Source organism: Notothenia rossii (genome assembly GCF_949606895.1).
Source record: "Notothenia rossii genome assembly, chromosome: 1".
Lineage (NCBI taxonomy): Eukaryota > Metazoa > Chordata > Actinopteri > Perciformes > Nototheniidae > Notothenia > Notothenia rossii.
The window spans coordinates 58,742,582-58,759,462 of record NC_136912.1 but is presented as its reverse complement, the minus strand read 5'-3'; the positions used below and the strand labels follow the sequence as shown (position 1 = coordinate 58,759,462).

The 16,881-nt window shown below is 40.8% G+C and overlaps 1 protein-coding gene across 3 annotated transcripts in view; it reads right to left on the bottom strand.

Moving 5' to 3' along the window:
• Positions 1 to 13,827, bottom strand: part of btbd8 (BTB domain containing 8) — a 49,084-nt gene extending 35,257 nt beyond the window's left edge. The window contains exons 1-6 of one of the 3 annotated variants that reach the window (XM_079672839.1): positions 13,690 to 13,827; positions 12,726 to 12,844; positions 9,198 to 9,377; positions 5,524 to 5,642; positions 3,167 to 3,281; positions 1,620 to 1,709 (exon numbers count right to left, since the gene is read on the bottom strand). In XM_079672839.1, coding sequence (XP_079528965.1) covers positions 1,620 to 1,709; positions 3,167 to 3,281; positions 5,524 to 5,642; positions 9,198 to 9,377; positions 12,726 to 12,829 — 608 coding nt within the window. In that variant the 5' untranslated portion in view covers positions 12,830 to 12,844; positions 13,690 to 13,827. Of the gene's footprint in view, positions 1 to 1,619; positions 1,710 to 3,166; positions 3,282 to 5,523; positions 5,643 to 9,197; positions 9,378 to 12,725; positions 12,845 to 13,497; positions 13,605 to 13,689 lie in introns of those variants that run through there. The other 2 variants (XM_079672841.1, XM_079672840.1) reach the window with 2 other exon arrangements.
• Positions 13,828 to 16,881: the final 3,054 nt, after the last annotated feature.

Sequence of the window (16,881 nt, the reverse complement as noted above, 5' to 3'; positions counted from 1 at the left end):
TTGCTGTACTCCTCGGAGGCTGTGAGCCAAGGTAGGCCTACTGCTGAAGTTAGTTAAATTAAAGTGGTGGTCAAACCCTTTCACAGGGTGCAACAGGCTTGCTAGCTTCAACCAAATCAATTCCTCTTCCACTTGCAGGAATTGTGGATTGAAAAAACAGCTTTAAAATCTACTGGGAAATATTTTACCTTGAGCAGGTTGCTAAGGACGCTACAGATGCGGTTTGCCAGCAGGTCACTACTGGTAGCTACCGCTACACATGCTTGTGTTTGCTAGCGCTGACAATCCAATCAAAGGCCTTGAAAAGGCCGAGGACATCGTACGCCTGCAAGATTGCCCCATGACACCAACTTTAAATCTGATTGGTCAATGCAACCATTTCATTGCCATTTGTTTTAAGCTACAAGCGCCCGCACTGTTGATTCTGAAGGCCTCAAGGCAGATTTCTTTGACCTAGCAACACATTCTGACTTAAATGTGATTGGATAAAAGCTCCAACATTAACAACCATTACTGGACGCAGCGCAACCGATCGCAACACAGAGAAAAGCTTTAAAATTAAGAGTAGATAGATCATAGACTTTGAGAAATAATGTAATACATGTTAATGAAAAAACTATATTAAAACGTTAGTCAAGGATTCTGAACATGTTTAGGCCAGCAGTGAAGGCCTTTCTGTCCCTGACAGCCCACCACTGGGTACTAATACATGGTCAGTGTATTACCCACAGTAAATGGCAATGGACACGCTCCCTTTTAGGGGAAACTGACTGGAGTACCAGCAGGAAGCTTAGCAATTTACTGTAAGGACGGGGCAGCGGCATTTTCTTTCAGGTGGCCAAAATGGTACCCGAATGAGTGCCAACAACCTATGGTAGATACTGTATTACAAAGACTATGGATTAGTATCTCATACAACCCAACTTCATACCAAAATATAGCCTATTTATTTTCTTTGTGACTTCATGCACAAACTTTAGATTTCTGTCTATACTGCAAACACAACTGAGAATGCTGTGAACAGAATCCATATATCATGCAGCACTCAATCCTCGTGACTGCAGCCCGAGGGACACTTTATAGGTTCCCCCCCCCCCCACACGTCAACGCCGCAGCTCTCCATTCTGACCGACACGTCTTCTCCCGTTAACCTCAGATCAGTGATGCTGAGGCGAGCGGCACCTCTCTCCCCGGAGGAAAAATGGGCTTCATTTGCCTTTCCTCGCTTTGAAAGAGGCTGTGTGGGGGGGTTAGGGGCCGGTGGTGGGGGAGACCCGTCAGCAGGCAGTGGATGAGAAGACATTGATGTGCCTCACAGAGGACAATGAAACAAACGTCGCTCGGTAGATATCTGAGCGAGCCATTTCAGATTCCACTGGCAGTGGGTTGCTGTGTGTATATGTGTGAGTGTGTAAGTGTGGGTATATATGGAGTTAAAACAAGGCATTGTGAGTGAAACCCCATACTGTACAAAGCCACCTCTGTTGCTAGGCCTGAATAATTAATGCAGCATATGCAGTAATTCAACTGTGTTGTTCAGGACTAAAATGTGGAATTGTCAGAGCAGTATGTGTATTATTGATCCGGGTGACCTGCTGCAGGATGATGCCGAGTCTTACCCTTGCAGAGTGATGCACTGTCTGGAGCTCTCCATCCAGCTCCCGCTCAGCATGGCTCGAAAATACTGGGAGCGTGCACACAGGATTGCCCTAGAAACCCAGTAAAGCAGGCAGTTGCAAGTCAGATCAAACCACCACTTTAATATTTTACATGTCATCTGGCAGGCTTGCGTATACTTAAACAACAACAGAACAAAACATATTTGTGTTTTGTAGTCTCTGGAGATTCTCTTATTCTCACTTCCTCTGAAGATTGTGCTGTCACAAATATGGAAATAACCTGTTTATGTTGCTGACTTAGCTTAAATGAAGGATGAGGCTAGTGATTTTCTAAATCCCATGAAGAGACCACAACCAACCATGAATTATGAATTAGTGTGCTAAATATCAGCCACATTAGTGGGTGCAACTGCTCTTTTAGGCAAATATCTGCTCAGCCAATCATGTGATAGTAACTCAAGGCATTTAGTCAGTTACACAAGAACCTTGTTGAAGGCAGAGGTCAGAGGAGAATGGCCAACCCGGAAATGAATCTGCATTTTAGCACGAACGGTTCAATTGTCTCAAAGTCAATGTGTTTTTTGATTAAGTCTTTAATTAAATGTCTGAAGTAGGTTTGTGGTTAAAAAAAAGCTGAAGAGATCTACTTTTTTTGCTCTAGGACATAGAACACACCAGCAAAAACACACAGGTGAAAGTCTGAAGGTCATAACAATGGTGGTTGCTAACAAGTGACTTTATCAGACAACTAAACATCATCACACCAAACATTAGCCACATTTAGCTTTGCGTGGTTTTCACCTTACATTAGCTTTTAACTTATGGCTATTGCATTTACGCTTAAAAAAAATAAATAATAATATAATGGAATATAATATAATATAATATATTATATATTATAATATATAATATAATATATAATATAATATAATATATATCCTGTATAATATATATAATATATAATATAATATAATCCTGCTTAACAAAACGTGGAAGTATCATAAACGTCTGTTTGACATAGATCGTATTTCCTGCAATATTCTGAAGACCAATAGAAAAATCCAATTGCTTTTGTTGAGGGAACCCTTGCGATGCTAACTTTCGTGTCGGCCTACACAAATACGTTATCACTGCATAAATCTACTGTCTGTGGTCTAAACACCACAGCCTACCTGAGTATTTTTGCAGACCATGCCTATATGACACACAGCTTACCCATCTTCCAATAGATGCTTTTGGCAGGATAACACGCCCATATCTGAAAGAACTTGCCCAGCTTCCTCTCTCTGACAAGCATTCACTGGCTGCTCCCCTGAGCATGAGTTGGGAGAAACCTGTCTCCATGGTTACCAGCAGTTTCTACAACCTCTGCATCACAAAATGACCACCCACCACTGTTCCACACTGCCAATGTGTGACCTCTGAAGTGTTTTCTCACTGACTGTACTGAGCTGGACATCTTACAGGACCCATATGATACTATTCTTAAGAAAAACAATGTCTTTGAATTCCAGATGTATGAATAAGATAAGTGGGAGCAGCACTACCTGTGGCAGGAGAAGACCTGCTCTGCTACTTGGATGGTGATGTCACACTGCTCACCCCGCTGGTATAGATCCAGCAAGTCAGCTCCGAGGCCCGAGGCTGGCTCCAGAACAGCGTCTGGAGTAAAGCGGGATAATGAGGAAGGGCGGGAGGGAGAGTAACGAAGAGCGAGGCTCAGAGTGTGAGAGGTGCATATTTGTGTTTGTGGAAAAGCAGAGTTATCTACCATTAAACCCTTTTACTCAGGGGGTGTCCAAACTGAAAGCCACATACAGAAAAAAAGTGTTGGGCCCCTCACTAGAGGTGAGGTATATTGCCTCATAAGTTAAATTATAAGTAAGCTAGATCAATCAAATGTAGGTCAATTATTTTTCTTATCATTTGAATAAGCTTAAAGGAGACATTACACCCAAGTGTTGGCAGCTCATTCCTTAAAACAGAAGCCTCATATACAGTGGGGCAAAAAAGTATTTAGTCAGCCACCAATTGTGCAAGTTCTCCCACTTATAAAGATGAGAGGCCTGTCATGTTCATCCTAGGTATACCACAACTATGAGAAACATAATGAGAAAAAAAAATCCAGAAAATCACTGTCTGATTTTTAAAGACTTTATTTGCAAATTATGGTGGAAAATAAGTATTTGGTCAATAACAAAAGTTCATCTCAATACTTTGTTATATACCCTTTGTTGGCCATGACAGAGGTCAAAGGTTTTCTGTAAGTCTTCACAAGGTTTTCACACTGTTGCTGGTATTTTGGTCCATTCCTCCATGCAGATCTCCTCTAGAGCAGTGATGTTTTGAGGCTTTCGCTGGGCAACACAGACTTTCAACTCCCTCCAAAGATTTTCTATGGGGTTGAGATCTGGAGACTGGCTAGGCCACTCCAGGACCTTGAAATGCTTCTTACGAAGCCACTCCTTCGTTGCCAGGGCGGTGTGTTTGGGATCATTGTCATGCTGAAAGACCCAGCCACGTTTCATCTTCAATGCCCTTGTTGATGGAAGGAGGTTGTCACTCAAAATGTCACGATACATGGCCCATTCATTCTTTCCTTTACACGTATCAGTCGCCCTGGTCCCTTTGCAGAAAAACAGCCCCAAAGCATGATGTTTCCACCCCCATGTTTCACAGTAGGTATGGTGTTCTTTGGATGCAACTCAGCATTCTTTCTCCTCCAAACACGTCTAGTTGAGTTTTTACCAAAAAGTTATATTTTGCTTTCATCTGACCATATGACATTCTCCCAATCCTCTTCTGGATCATCTAAATGCTCTCTAGCAAGCTTCAGACGGGCCTGGACATGTACTGGCTTAAGCAGGGGGACACGTCTGGCACTTGACTAGGTCCTCCCGTGTGGTTCTGGGATTTTTGCTCACCGTTCTTGTGATCATTTTGACCCCACGGGGTGAGATCTTGCGTGGAGCCCCAGATCGAGGGAGATTATCAGTGGTCTTGTATGTCTTCCATTTTCTAATAATTGCTCCCACAGTTGATTTCTTCACACCAAGCTGCTTACCTATTACAGATTCAGTCTTCCCAGCCTGGTGCAGGTCTACAATTTTGTCAGTCTTTTATACTGATAACGAGTTCAAACAGGTGCCATTAATACAGTTAACAAGTGGAGGACAGAGGAGGCTCTTAAAGAAGAAGTTACAGGTCTATGAGAGCCAGAAATCTTGTTTGTTTGTAGGTGACCAAATACTTATTTTACCGAGGAATTTACCAATTCATTCATTAATAATCCTACAATGTGATTTCCTGGATTCTTTCCCACCATTCTGTCTCTCATAGTTGAGGTATACCTAGGATGAAAATTACAGGCCTCATCTTTTTAAGTGGGAGAACTTGCACAATTGGTGGTTGACTAAATACTTTTTTGCCCTACTGTATATCGATAAGCCGAAATAGGAAGGGTGTATTTAAGCTTGTTATGCAAATAGGTTATTGGGCTTTTTTTATCAACTAAGACTTGTTGGAAAATGTTTTCAACTTGAATTGACTGAATGTATTTGAAAATTGGGCTTTACATACTTAAGAAGTACAATGTGTGGGCCATATTACATTATACTTTTAGAATTCGTTGTGGGCTAAAAATGGACCATGGGCCACAGTTGGCCACTGGGCCGTAGTTTGGACACCTCTGCATTCACTTATAACACAGCAAATTGTGATGTTAAAAAGTATCCGTGTGATGGCCATGCTGAAATTAGCAGTTACGAAAACAGGAATCCAAATGGGATTATCTCTTAAATGGATTATGGCTGAGATAACATGATGTTTAGAAGGGGGATGGGGACAGGGAGGGGCTAATAGTTCACATAACCTACAATAACCCTCTATAGAGAAGCGTGTATACCTGAGTCAGAGGAACCACGCAGGTCTGCTGGGTCAGGAGCAGTGCTTTCTGGCACTGAGTCATCCATGTCTTGGATTATTTCAGCCGAGTGCATGCTCTGGTGTGCCGTGTACACGCACCTGCAGGGGGAAACTCCAAAGGTTAATTAACACAAGACCTTTCACGCTAAATAACTATCTCATTTGATACATTGTGACTGTAGTGACAAAGTATACAGGGCATACATTTTCACAGCAAAGGCTTTTCTTTTTTTCTCAGTGAAGCATTTTATAAAGTGGCTCGGAACCTGATGAAGTTACTAACAGTCTGTTATAGTACATGTGCCCTGAGTGCTTTGTAATCTGGTGTGGCAGCCTGGCTTGGTCTGACCTGTTTGTTAAGCAAGCGAGTGAGTTGTGATAATGCAACCCAGGCGTTAAAGTGCAGACAATAAAAAACATTCCTGGGTTTAAGTCTGACCATTGATGCACGTCATCTCTCCTCTACCATCGCTTTATACAAAAAAATATATTATACAATTAATTTAACAGTGCAGTGAGAAGATTGGCATATTTTAAAGAGATTTATTTTAAGAAACACATGTTTGCATTACTTTTAAGAAAAATATGTTTGCATTATTTGTATCCAAGCTATTAAATCGTCACACACACGTACAAAGTAAAATAAGGTCTGCGCATTTAACACATTGATGTATTAAGACCAGTCATCAGCTATCATACAGCACCTAGGGAGCAGTGATAGGGTTTGGTTCCTTGCTCAAGGGCATTTCGGCAGCAGGAAAAGCACTAGCACATCTCAAAGTACCAGTCCACACTCCATACTTTGTTCTGGGAATTAAAAGAGCGACCCTCCGGTTCCAAAGTCCCTACAGACTGAGCTACTGCAGCCCTTTGTGTTTTGATATTTGTGAGGAATTTGGTTGAATCTGTTATCAGATAAAGTATAAGTATAAAAAACATTGGTTTAATCATCCGTAACAATATTCTTTTTGATGCAATGCTAAAAAGGCTAATAGATGAGTGCAAACACTTTACAGTCTCCGGCAACCTGCCAACTTTCATGCCGACAGTCCCTGATGACCCTCTACTACAAATCCTACACTGAAACATGTTTTATCATCAGTCCCTATGGTCTTTGTATATCAAATCCAAGTTTGCACTAGCTAAAACAGTAATGATGATGGTCCAGCAGAGTAGCCGGCCTGTTCTATATAACCCTCAGCTGGTAAACAGGGAAAACTCTATCTTGACAGATGGCACCTACCATCTTACCTGCGTGTTATATCCCTACACTCTGGCACCTGTTTCAGATCCCCTTAGTCGTGACAAACAGATACAAACATTATCCTCTCCATGCTGCTCATACTTATGTTTCTGTGGATCTCTGATAATGTTGCTGCTGGACAACTGGGTTCCATGTGTTTTTGAACATTTACTCATACTTACACATACTACTGCACTAATTATTTTTAGCTTGTTTGTAGTTGCAGTGCTGCTATCCCTTGATTTGTATTTTTGTTTTATTTTGCACGCTATTTCATTGAAACAATGCCGTTTTGTTAACTTAATGATTTTTGCTTCTTTCTTGTACACTACACTTTTATTAAATCCACAGTGACCGTGTCATAGAAACGGTTGATAACAGGTTTTTTTCTCCAGATAACTGATAAATGTCAAAACGTTTTTCAGCATAAGTACATTTAGACTGCTTGATTTGTCCACCTAGCTGTCTAAAACTGCTCTGGTTAGTATGGCAGTTTTAAATATAATTCAAGATGGCAATGGCTAAAAAGGTTAACACCAGCAGCAAAATTAGTTACTCAAACAATTAATTTATTATCAAAAGAATTGATTAATTTGTGATTGACTAAACTCATTAATATTGAATATTTTTAAAAGGATGCCTATTCATGCCAAACACCTCCATCTTATGGTAACCTGAATGCAGGGATATTTCTTTTACTATGTATTATAAAAGCTTGAAACTAATTTTAGACCTCATGGTAGTGTAGCGAAACAAGGACGACTCTTTCTTCTAGCCCTAATTATAAACTGCTAATGATACCCAGACTCACATCTGTGGATCAAACCACTGCAAAGCCTTGATGGAAATAACTACACACTAGAATGATTATAAACCCCCAAACACCTTGGGATTTGTGTGTCTCAGCACTGAAACTAAAATGTGACGTGCAATTTATTATTGAACAGCTGCAGCATTTGCTATGCTCCTTGAAAGAAACATACAAACAGCAGCAGATTCTTATCCTGCAGATTACAGATGGTGTGCTTGGCGCCCTCTGCTGGACAGTTTGTGAGTATGTATCACTAAGAGAAAAAAAGATGTCTCCTAACGTCCCCTAGAAAGCACATTGGTAAAGGCACAACCCCCCGCCCCCCCACCCCCTCAAAAGGTTTTGTTTTTGAGATACCCCTAGCCGAGGTAAAACCAGATTTATTGTCTAGTTTTTTTTAAATGGATGCCTGTTCTCGTCTGGTCTTCAACCTTCCTAAATTCTCCCACACAACACCGCTCCTCCGCTCGCTTCACTGGCTTCCAGTAACTGCTAGAATCCACTGCGTACCATGCTGTGAATGGATCTGGCCCTTCCTACATCCAGGACATGGTTAAACTGTACACCCCAGCACGTGCACTTCGCTCTGCATCAGCCAAACAGCTCGCTGCACCCGCACTGCGAGGGGGACCCAAGTTCCCATCAGAAAAAACACGTGGGTTTGCTATCCTGGCTCCAAAATGGTGGAATGAGCTCCCCATTGAAATCAGGACAGCAGAAAGCTTACACATCTTCCGGCGCAGAATGAAAACTAATCTCTTTTGACTCCACTTCGAGCAATACAATTACTAACAGAGCACTTATATACTAACAAAGGACTGGCTTATCTAAAGCCAGTTGAGTAGCACTTGACATTTTTTAGCTCTATGAAACCTGATGTACTTATATGATTCTGTTTTCTTCAAGGTTGTATCTTCTTGGTCGAATGCACTTATTGTAAATCGCTTTGGATAAAAGCGTCAGCTAAATGCAATGTAATGTAATGTTAATGATTTTACTGCAACATTATTATTTTTGGTTGATGTTTGGAAACCTCCCATAACCAAAAATAATACAAATGTAGTCTTCTCCACCCATAGGTTCTACCGCTTGATTGGCTGCACTGGTTAGCTGTTAGGGGTTTATGACTGCAGAAGGTGAGACCTACATGTATGGAATGATAACAGTCTCTGGTACTCATATTTGTTTCTGTGATTGGATTTGTATTTCCTATTTTGTTTCCCTCTATAATTCACGTGTTATAAAGTGTATATATTACAGTGATGGAAATAGGTATTGATGAATCATTGCTTTATTGTATGTGTTGCCTCTATGTAAACATTGATTTGGTGACATTCTGATCATTATTAGAATGTTCAGAGATACATGTGATAAGGCACGCACCCTTGCAAGAAGACTACATTTTCACTCTTTTTGATTATGGGAAGGTTCCAAACCTCAACCAAGAAAAGTAGTTAAGATATTTGTATATTACAATCCATTTCAAAAACGACATATTAAAATATTGAAATAACATGGTTGGTCTACCTCGGGTAGGGGTATCTCAACTTAAGAGGCCTTAGCGACATAAATAGAAGCTGTAATTATAAATCTGGCCTACCTGAGGAAATCTTTTAACCCGGACAGCTCATATCCAGACAGATAGATGTTGGTGGGATCTTTGTGGGCCTGGCCCTGCAGGACATGAGGAGCTCTGGCCAACAGGACGGCTCTGTGGGCCTGCAGAGAGCCGGCCCCGGCATACAGAGAGACATCCGCCTCCAACTCCTCCTGCAAGAGTCTGGGGAAAGGATTTACAACACTTTAGCACACGCAGAACCATCACAATTCTCCTGTTCTAACAGTATTTAAAACATGCACACCATCAATGTGTCTGAGTAACTATCGACTAAAAAAAAGTAATACAAAACACAAACAAGAAAAACTTTGGTTTTAACCCTGTTGGCCACATGTAAAAACAATGATTACATTTTAAAGCAAACATAGTTGAGTTTAGTTTATTTTGGTCGCTTCTAACTAATTCCACTTAAATACACATTTATAAAAAAAACAAAACAACAATACGTTTTCAATAATCAAGAGTTTGATGTCAACCTTTTTTTTTTTTCATTCATACAAGACAGGTTAACAGAACATGACAGATTTGAAAGGCGAAACCAGTATTTACAACTTTGACCAGATAGTACAGACATTAAAATAATATGAATAATTATAAAAGCAATGACAAAACTTCCATTGTCCCCATGCCCGACCACAGAGCCCTGCTGTTATTGTCCGTAGGGACTCAGGTCCTAAATAAGTGGTAAAGGGAAACACGTTATAAAACTGAAACGGTTAATCTCTTAAATAAAATCAGAGAGTGTCAAGAGGCATGAACTCTAACACACTACTCATCCACTGTGTGACATTTGGGGATTCTTCTGACACCCACTTTAATAACATGCACCATCTAGCGCCGAAGAGGGGGATTTTTATGAGTTTTAATCGATTTTGAGGGATATTCATCTATGCCTAAAATGCACGATGCAGGAGAGATGTTTATTGTTTTACCAATTGTCAATGTCATTAATTTCTTTAAGAAGAAGAAGATTAACCTTTATTGTTCCCCCTAGGGGAAATGCAGCTTTCACTTTGTTTTTATAAACACACGCTACAAGTATATAGGTACACATGAACATGCATTTTTTGTTTTACGAGCCACAGTACAAATACACACATGGTGAACACATAAACATGCATTTTGGAGAGGCAGCGGGTCGGTGCCGGGCCCAGGGAGCAGCTGGGGGTTCGTTGCCTTGCTCATGGGGACCTCAGCAGGGCCCTGGAGGTGAACTTGCACCTCTCCAGCTACCAGTCCACCGTGTTTTTTTTTTTTATCCGATCGGGACGTGAACCAGAGACCCGTTTGGTCCCCAGGCCAAGTCCCTACAGACTGAGCCACTTCCGCCCTCTTAAGAACCTCTTTCCAAATGTTACGACTACATACACATTCTAATAAACAGAGAACATTATGTGCCTTCTATTATTTTGCACGCATTACAAAATGTGATAAATCTGAGTTCATGTTATTGTGTCTTACTGTGGTAATATGTAATCAATGGCTGATGTTACATTGAAGTTCCTTTGCTCTATTGGTAGTAAAACCGCCAGACAAACTGAACCACGTATCATTCTACCTCTGTTCATTATTTAATTTTATATTAGTTAATCATCCTATTCCTATTTTTTAAACTGTTAGGTTTATTACACGTTGTATTTCTTTTACAAAACTAACTTAGTTTTTTTAAAACAAGTAAATTCCTTGTAGTTCAATCGGACTCACGCTGAACTTCCTTTTGAAGATGTTTTACTCTATACATGAACAGTAATGAACAAGTAAGGCCTTCTTAACTAACCAACCTCTAAAATCTCTGAGGTTCCAAGAATACTCTGATGGCCTATTTTTCCCTATCAGACGAACACAGCAGAGTCCTGACTCTGAGGCGGTGCCTTTCTTCTTCACCATCCTTATCTCTCCTCGCGCCTCAACGACTGATCTGTGTGACCCAGGAATCCTCAGCTAAAGACCGAGAGTGCGGTATGTACAAGTTCAACCATGAAACTTTGTCCATAACTGTAACCGTCTGATTAAATGTGCCCAAAGTGATTAACCACTAGAGCAACAAGGACATCTACATCCACATCAGATACAACCCAATGACCTGCACAGATCCATGTTTCTCATGTGTGAATTTTACTGTAACTTTGCAGCTTGCCAAGATGTATAGTCTTATTATCTGAGGCCTTTATATTGTTTTCTCAAGGGTTCCTGACCATGGAAAGAGTAGTCCTTAACTTAAGGGCCAATTATTAGCTTACATCAACAGTTTTCAACCAGACTTTGTGGTCTTCCTCAGTAGATGTTTACTTTTCTTCAAAAAAATTACTTGTACTTTGTTATGCTTTTATTTCTATGGTATGTTTAAGATTACATTTTTAAAGGCTTTAATTTAATAAGCAAAATAGCTACGTCATTGTTCATCTGAAGACTTTCATTGCAAAACTACGCTGTAGCCATTGTGTGTATTCAAATTAATGCCTAAAATAGTAGGACAATATTATAATATTATTACATTTAAAGCTTAATAAGATAAGTAAAGGTCATTTTAAAAAGTAAAAGTAATTTCCAGGAAACTTTCCTCCAAAGTAAACTTAGAGGTGAAGTTAAAGGTTAATTCAATATAGTAAATAAAGACTGGGGACTCATAGGAGACACAAAAATAATGGTCAAATTGAATGCATTAGCAGAGGCCAGGATATTCTGAATTTTTGTTGCATGCTCTTTAAACAGGGATGCTAACACACGTATGGTGAAAAAAGAGAGAACTATTCGAAGCAGAAAAAAAAACAGCGTCATATACCATCTGACAAAGGCCTGTGCTAATATGCTTCAATTAACTGCTTTCTTTATAATATACTCAGATCAACAGGAGACAGAGATGTTATGTTATAAATTAAGGGTTTTTATTATTATTCACAGCAGGGGTGGGGAACCTTTTTCCTCTCTCATCCTAAAAAAGGTTGGAGACCCCTGCATTAGAGCGTAAAAACTGTAACTATTAAGTATCTGAGATAAATATGTGTAATGAAACAAATACCAATAACTGTATTGCATTGTTTTCTTATGCGCAATTACTTCATACAGTCTTTGTCTTTTTCGTCCTGCATTTATTGTGCCCCCCTCAGAAAATAACTGCCCCCCCCCCCCCCCCCCAGTGAAATTGGTCTCGAACCGCCACTGTGACTGCACCAAGGTTATTTTTCTAACTTTATAAGCTCCTCTTGGGCCAAAGAGGATACATTAAAACAGTTTTAACAACTGAGTACTTCTCTCTTTGACAAGTTAGTTGAAGTTAATAAATACATTTGTTGAACTGCCTCTTTAAATGTGGTATTTGAGTTGAGATTTGTTTGTAAAACTATTGTTTTACACACTTGTTTTAAATGACAGCAGCATTGATCCCTTTTCCTGACCCTACTATTGACGAGCCTTTAAAATAAGTTGCAGGCGCGGCAAGCTTTTTGTTATTGACATTTGCCATTGATCCAAGACTACACCCCGTTCAGTGAACACTGTCACATGTCTTACCTGTCAAGGTCTGCAGATAATGCAGCTGATAAACATCTTTTCAGCTGCTCTTTGTGTTTGCGCTCTTTGGCCTGGAACTCCCTGGCAGCCTCTGTGGTGATCATGATTCATCAGGTTCTCTGAGACAGAGGCAAGACAGAGATTTTAGCCGGTCAGTTCATTTATACACGACATTTCATGCCAAGGCGTATATTCAATGAGCTAAAAACATTGTATAAGAACACATACTATTAAAAGTAATTGGGCTACATAAAACCCCAGTTGCATGCTGGGAAAGAAACGTAAGAATATATTTGGCCAAGTGATACAGGTCTTTGAAAAAAGAGACGCAGTAGCATACCGCTTGAATCCCACAAGCCAAATAAAATGCAATGTAATGCTTTAATACCGTTTCAATCATATGATGCCAGCTTCACCTCTGTCAGTCTGCAACACTTTCACTCACCACACACTCACATTTACCAGCACTGTAGCCCATAGAGGCGCTGCTGCTTGTCAATATGAAGAACATCTATTAAAAAGGGTAGAGATGACCTCGACAACCCAAAACAAATTCACCGTGTCCAAGGATATTATTCAACCTTAACGTAATTAGAAAATCGACAAATATAGCTTTGAACAGGAAACCGGCTTTACTCAGCTTCCTTACGAGAAAACACCACTGATAACACCAATGATAACCAGTATCTCTCTTCTTTTTACATTTGTTTAAATAATTTAACCACACTCGGCTAAACCCCACACAAATATCTATTCTTAAACGTGTACTTGCTGTTTCTCTGCCCGACACGGCCTGTGCTGTTATCCGAACAACATTACTCTCATGTCCCTCTCATTGCTAGCATGCTCGCGCAAGCTAACATGGGCTACCGTTAGTTATCTTCCTTAAACCATGAATGTCTGGGGACCAAAATAAACCGACACAAATGAGTTACCGCCGTCTGTTAGTATGAGATTCGGTTACCAGCTCAAGCATCTTCATTAACGTGTCGTCGGCTGACCCACTGACCGATGTTGTTGACATCACCGCTGCACGCTGCTCTACTCCCCACCATCGCCCTCCAGAGCACGGCTCGCAATTTGGAGGAGTGGCCAAATCGTCACAGCCCGGAAGCTGCGGCACATGCGCAGTGCAAACAAGGAAGGTGCCGTGTCCTCAGATGATGCTTTCAGGTTCTGTGCCTAACCTCGAAATTCTAAAAACACTTTGAAATTAAACTCTTCTGGTCCCTTGTGTTTTTATTTTCATATCTCAGAGCAAGACCTCGCCTCACACTTTATTGTTGCATCCGGGTAGCAATTAGATCTGAACCCACTCGTAGTCCTATTGTTTGAAGTTTTAAATATATAACTGTATTTCAATGTAATGAATATTTTTTGGAACAAGATACTGGGTGTTTCTCAATGTCGAGTATACTTCCTTGGTAGGACATGTCTTCCGAGTCACTTCCTTCAGAAGCGAGGCAAGAATCCTTCCTAGCCTCGGAAAACGAAGAAAGGTGGAACAGGCTAACAGGAGTGCAGGTGTGCGTCATATGCGAGGTTCCGCCTTAAATGGAGCGCGATTTCCGCCAACGATTTGGGAAATTGGTCCGTGCGCAAAGCATTGTGGGGATTTTAAGACCGCGGAGGATACACATGTGCAGCCTCGAAATGTCTCGCTACGAAGGACGCCGGGCTCGGTAGAATCCCAAGGAGCCTGGACATTGGAACAGTTCGTCTGCGGGACTCGATGACGTAGCATCCTTGAAATAGTGGCTCTGGAGCATCCTTCCTTGACATTGAGAAACACCCACTATATAGAGTGCCACAGTGACGCGTCCTAAAACCCGGAAGCAAGTTAGCATTTTTTCTAATCATAAATCAAATCGTTACATTTATGATCAATAGATTTATGATTCGAAAATTATAAAAGTAGGGTAGACATGTGGATATTATCCGGCTGAACAAAACGTGATCTGTCTCTTCAATTTGTTTCAACCACAGACCTTATTTCGAGCTATTTTCCAAAATCCGAGAAATAGAGTGGCGAAGTCCCTCCCCTTCCGGGGGACCTCCATGGGACCTTATTTCTGAAAAAGTATGTATTGAAGTCAATGGAGAGAGAAAGATTATCTTTTGATCCCGTTTGAATTGTGCAACGAATTACACATATGATGTTTGTCAATTTAAAAGATAAAAATATTCCGTAAAACTGTGAAGTAACAATTTTTTTTGTGTGAAGCGCTCAATGAACTACAACTCTGGTCTTGCATACGTCACCAACACCAAGATGGCACACTGTAATAGTTTGCCAGACAGGAAAACAATTACATTAAATCATCGGAAGTAAGCACATTTCACCTCTTTCTTTCAGAATGAAGCGAAAAGTATTAAAAGAGGTGAAAATCACAACAAGTCTGTCCATGTTGAGAACTGTACATACACAATAGGGGAGTTAGTCAGTTCCAGTATGCTGGACCGGCTATACAAGGTTTCGGTGAGTAACACGAGTGTAATGTGGAACGTTAATGTCAGCTAGCTAAATTCACTTACGCGACTCCGGGATTTGTAGTCTTTCTAGTTGCGTATTTTTCATAGTCTTATATTTCAACAGTTTTAAGACAAACTGTGACTTTTTTGACATGGAAATGATTTTTTAAGATTGACAAACATCATATGTGTAATTTGTGGCACAATTGAAACGGGATCGAAAGATAATCTTTCTCTCCTCATTGACTTCAATACATAATTTTTCAGAAATAAGGTCCCATGGGGCGGAAGTAGATGGGCGTGACTTCGCCACCCTATTGCATTGGTTTTTGTCGAAGGAACCGGAAGGAGTTTACTTCCGGGTTTTAGGACCCGTCACTGTGGCACTCCCGGGCAAAAATGACGGCTCCGCCCACTTTTGGGGGGAAACAAAGCTGTCATTTGAATGGCGGTCAATTCCAATTCTGAAGTTTTTGCCAATCCCATCAGAAATGTAAGAAAACCGTGGATTTTTGGATCTTCAAAGAGCCCGATTACAATGACCAGACAGGCAAACAATTACATTAACTCATTGAAAATCGAAGATCGGGCTCGATATATGGTTATATATAGCAGTAAGCAATCGATGTCCATAAATGAGAGTAACACCTAGGTCACTTCAGGGCGAAAATTACGGCCCCACCCATTTTTTTTTACAATGCACAAGTACAAGTCCACAACAAAATCAAAAATGTAAATAATGAAAAATCAAAAGTAAAAAAAACAACTCTAATTTTGCTTATCAATGACATTTCAATCCATGCGATGATTATTAAAAAAAAAAAAAAAAAAAAAAAAAGTCCTGAAAAATACTGACCTGTGTGCCAGAAGTAATATTTCCCACTGCCCTTGAAGGCAGCGAAAAAGCTTGTCCCTGACTGTTGTTGATGTCATTGACCTCTCCTGCATCGTTAACCTATGCTGTCAGTGGAAATGCAACTGTAAATGTTTGAATCAGCATTAGAGAAACAAACACAGCAAATGTCCAGCGTGGTTGCAGAGTAAGATCTACTGCAGAGCCATTTGGTGCAATTATAAATTACTTTCTAATAAGGCGTAATTTTTAAGAATTACATTGAAACCAATTTATTATAAATAATGAACAAAAAGCCAGAGATGGAGTACTCGAATCCTGGACTCGGACTCGAGTGACGATTTTCGGGACTCGTGACTCGACTCGGACTCGCGCACTGATTGATGCGACTCGGACTTGGACTCGTGAATTCTCGCGCACGCTGACTTGGACTTGGACTCGTGAATTCTCCCCCCCCCCCGATGACTCGGACTCGACTTTTACATCGACGCTCTGACTTGGACTCGGACTCGGACTCGTGAATTCCCCCCCCCCCACGAGGACTCGGAGTCAACTTGTATATTGACGCTCTGACTTGGACTCGGACTCGAGCAAGTTTTCACTGGAGTCCTATCCTGGCATTTGCACCTGTGAGGCGAGTTCACGGACTGGGCCCTGCTATTCCAGTCTAGAGATGTCTAAAGGCCCAGATAAACCGGCCAGTCACCTGAGAAATCGCCGACGCCGACTCTCCTGCGTATTTGCCGACTTCGCGCACTGGAACACACCGCAAATCCGAGCCGAGCACGTATGAACTGTGCGTATGCGTGAGTGGCAATAACTCTCCTTACC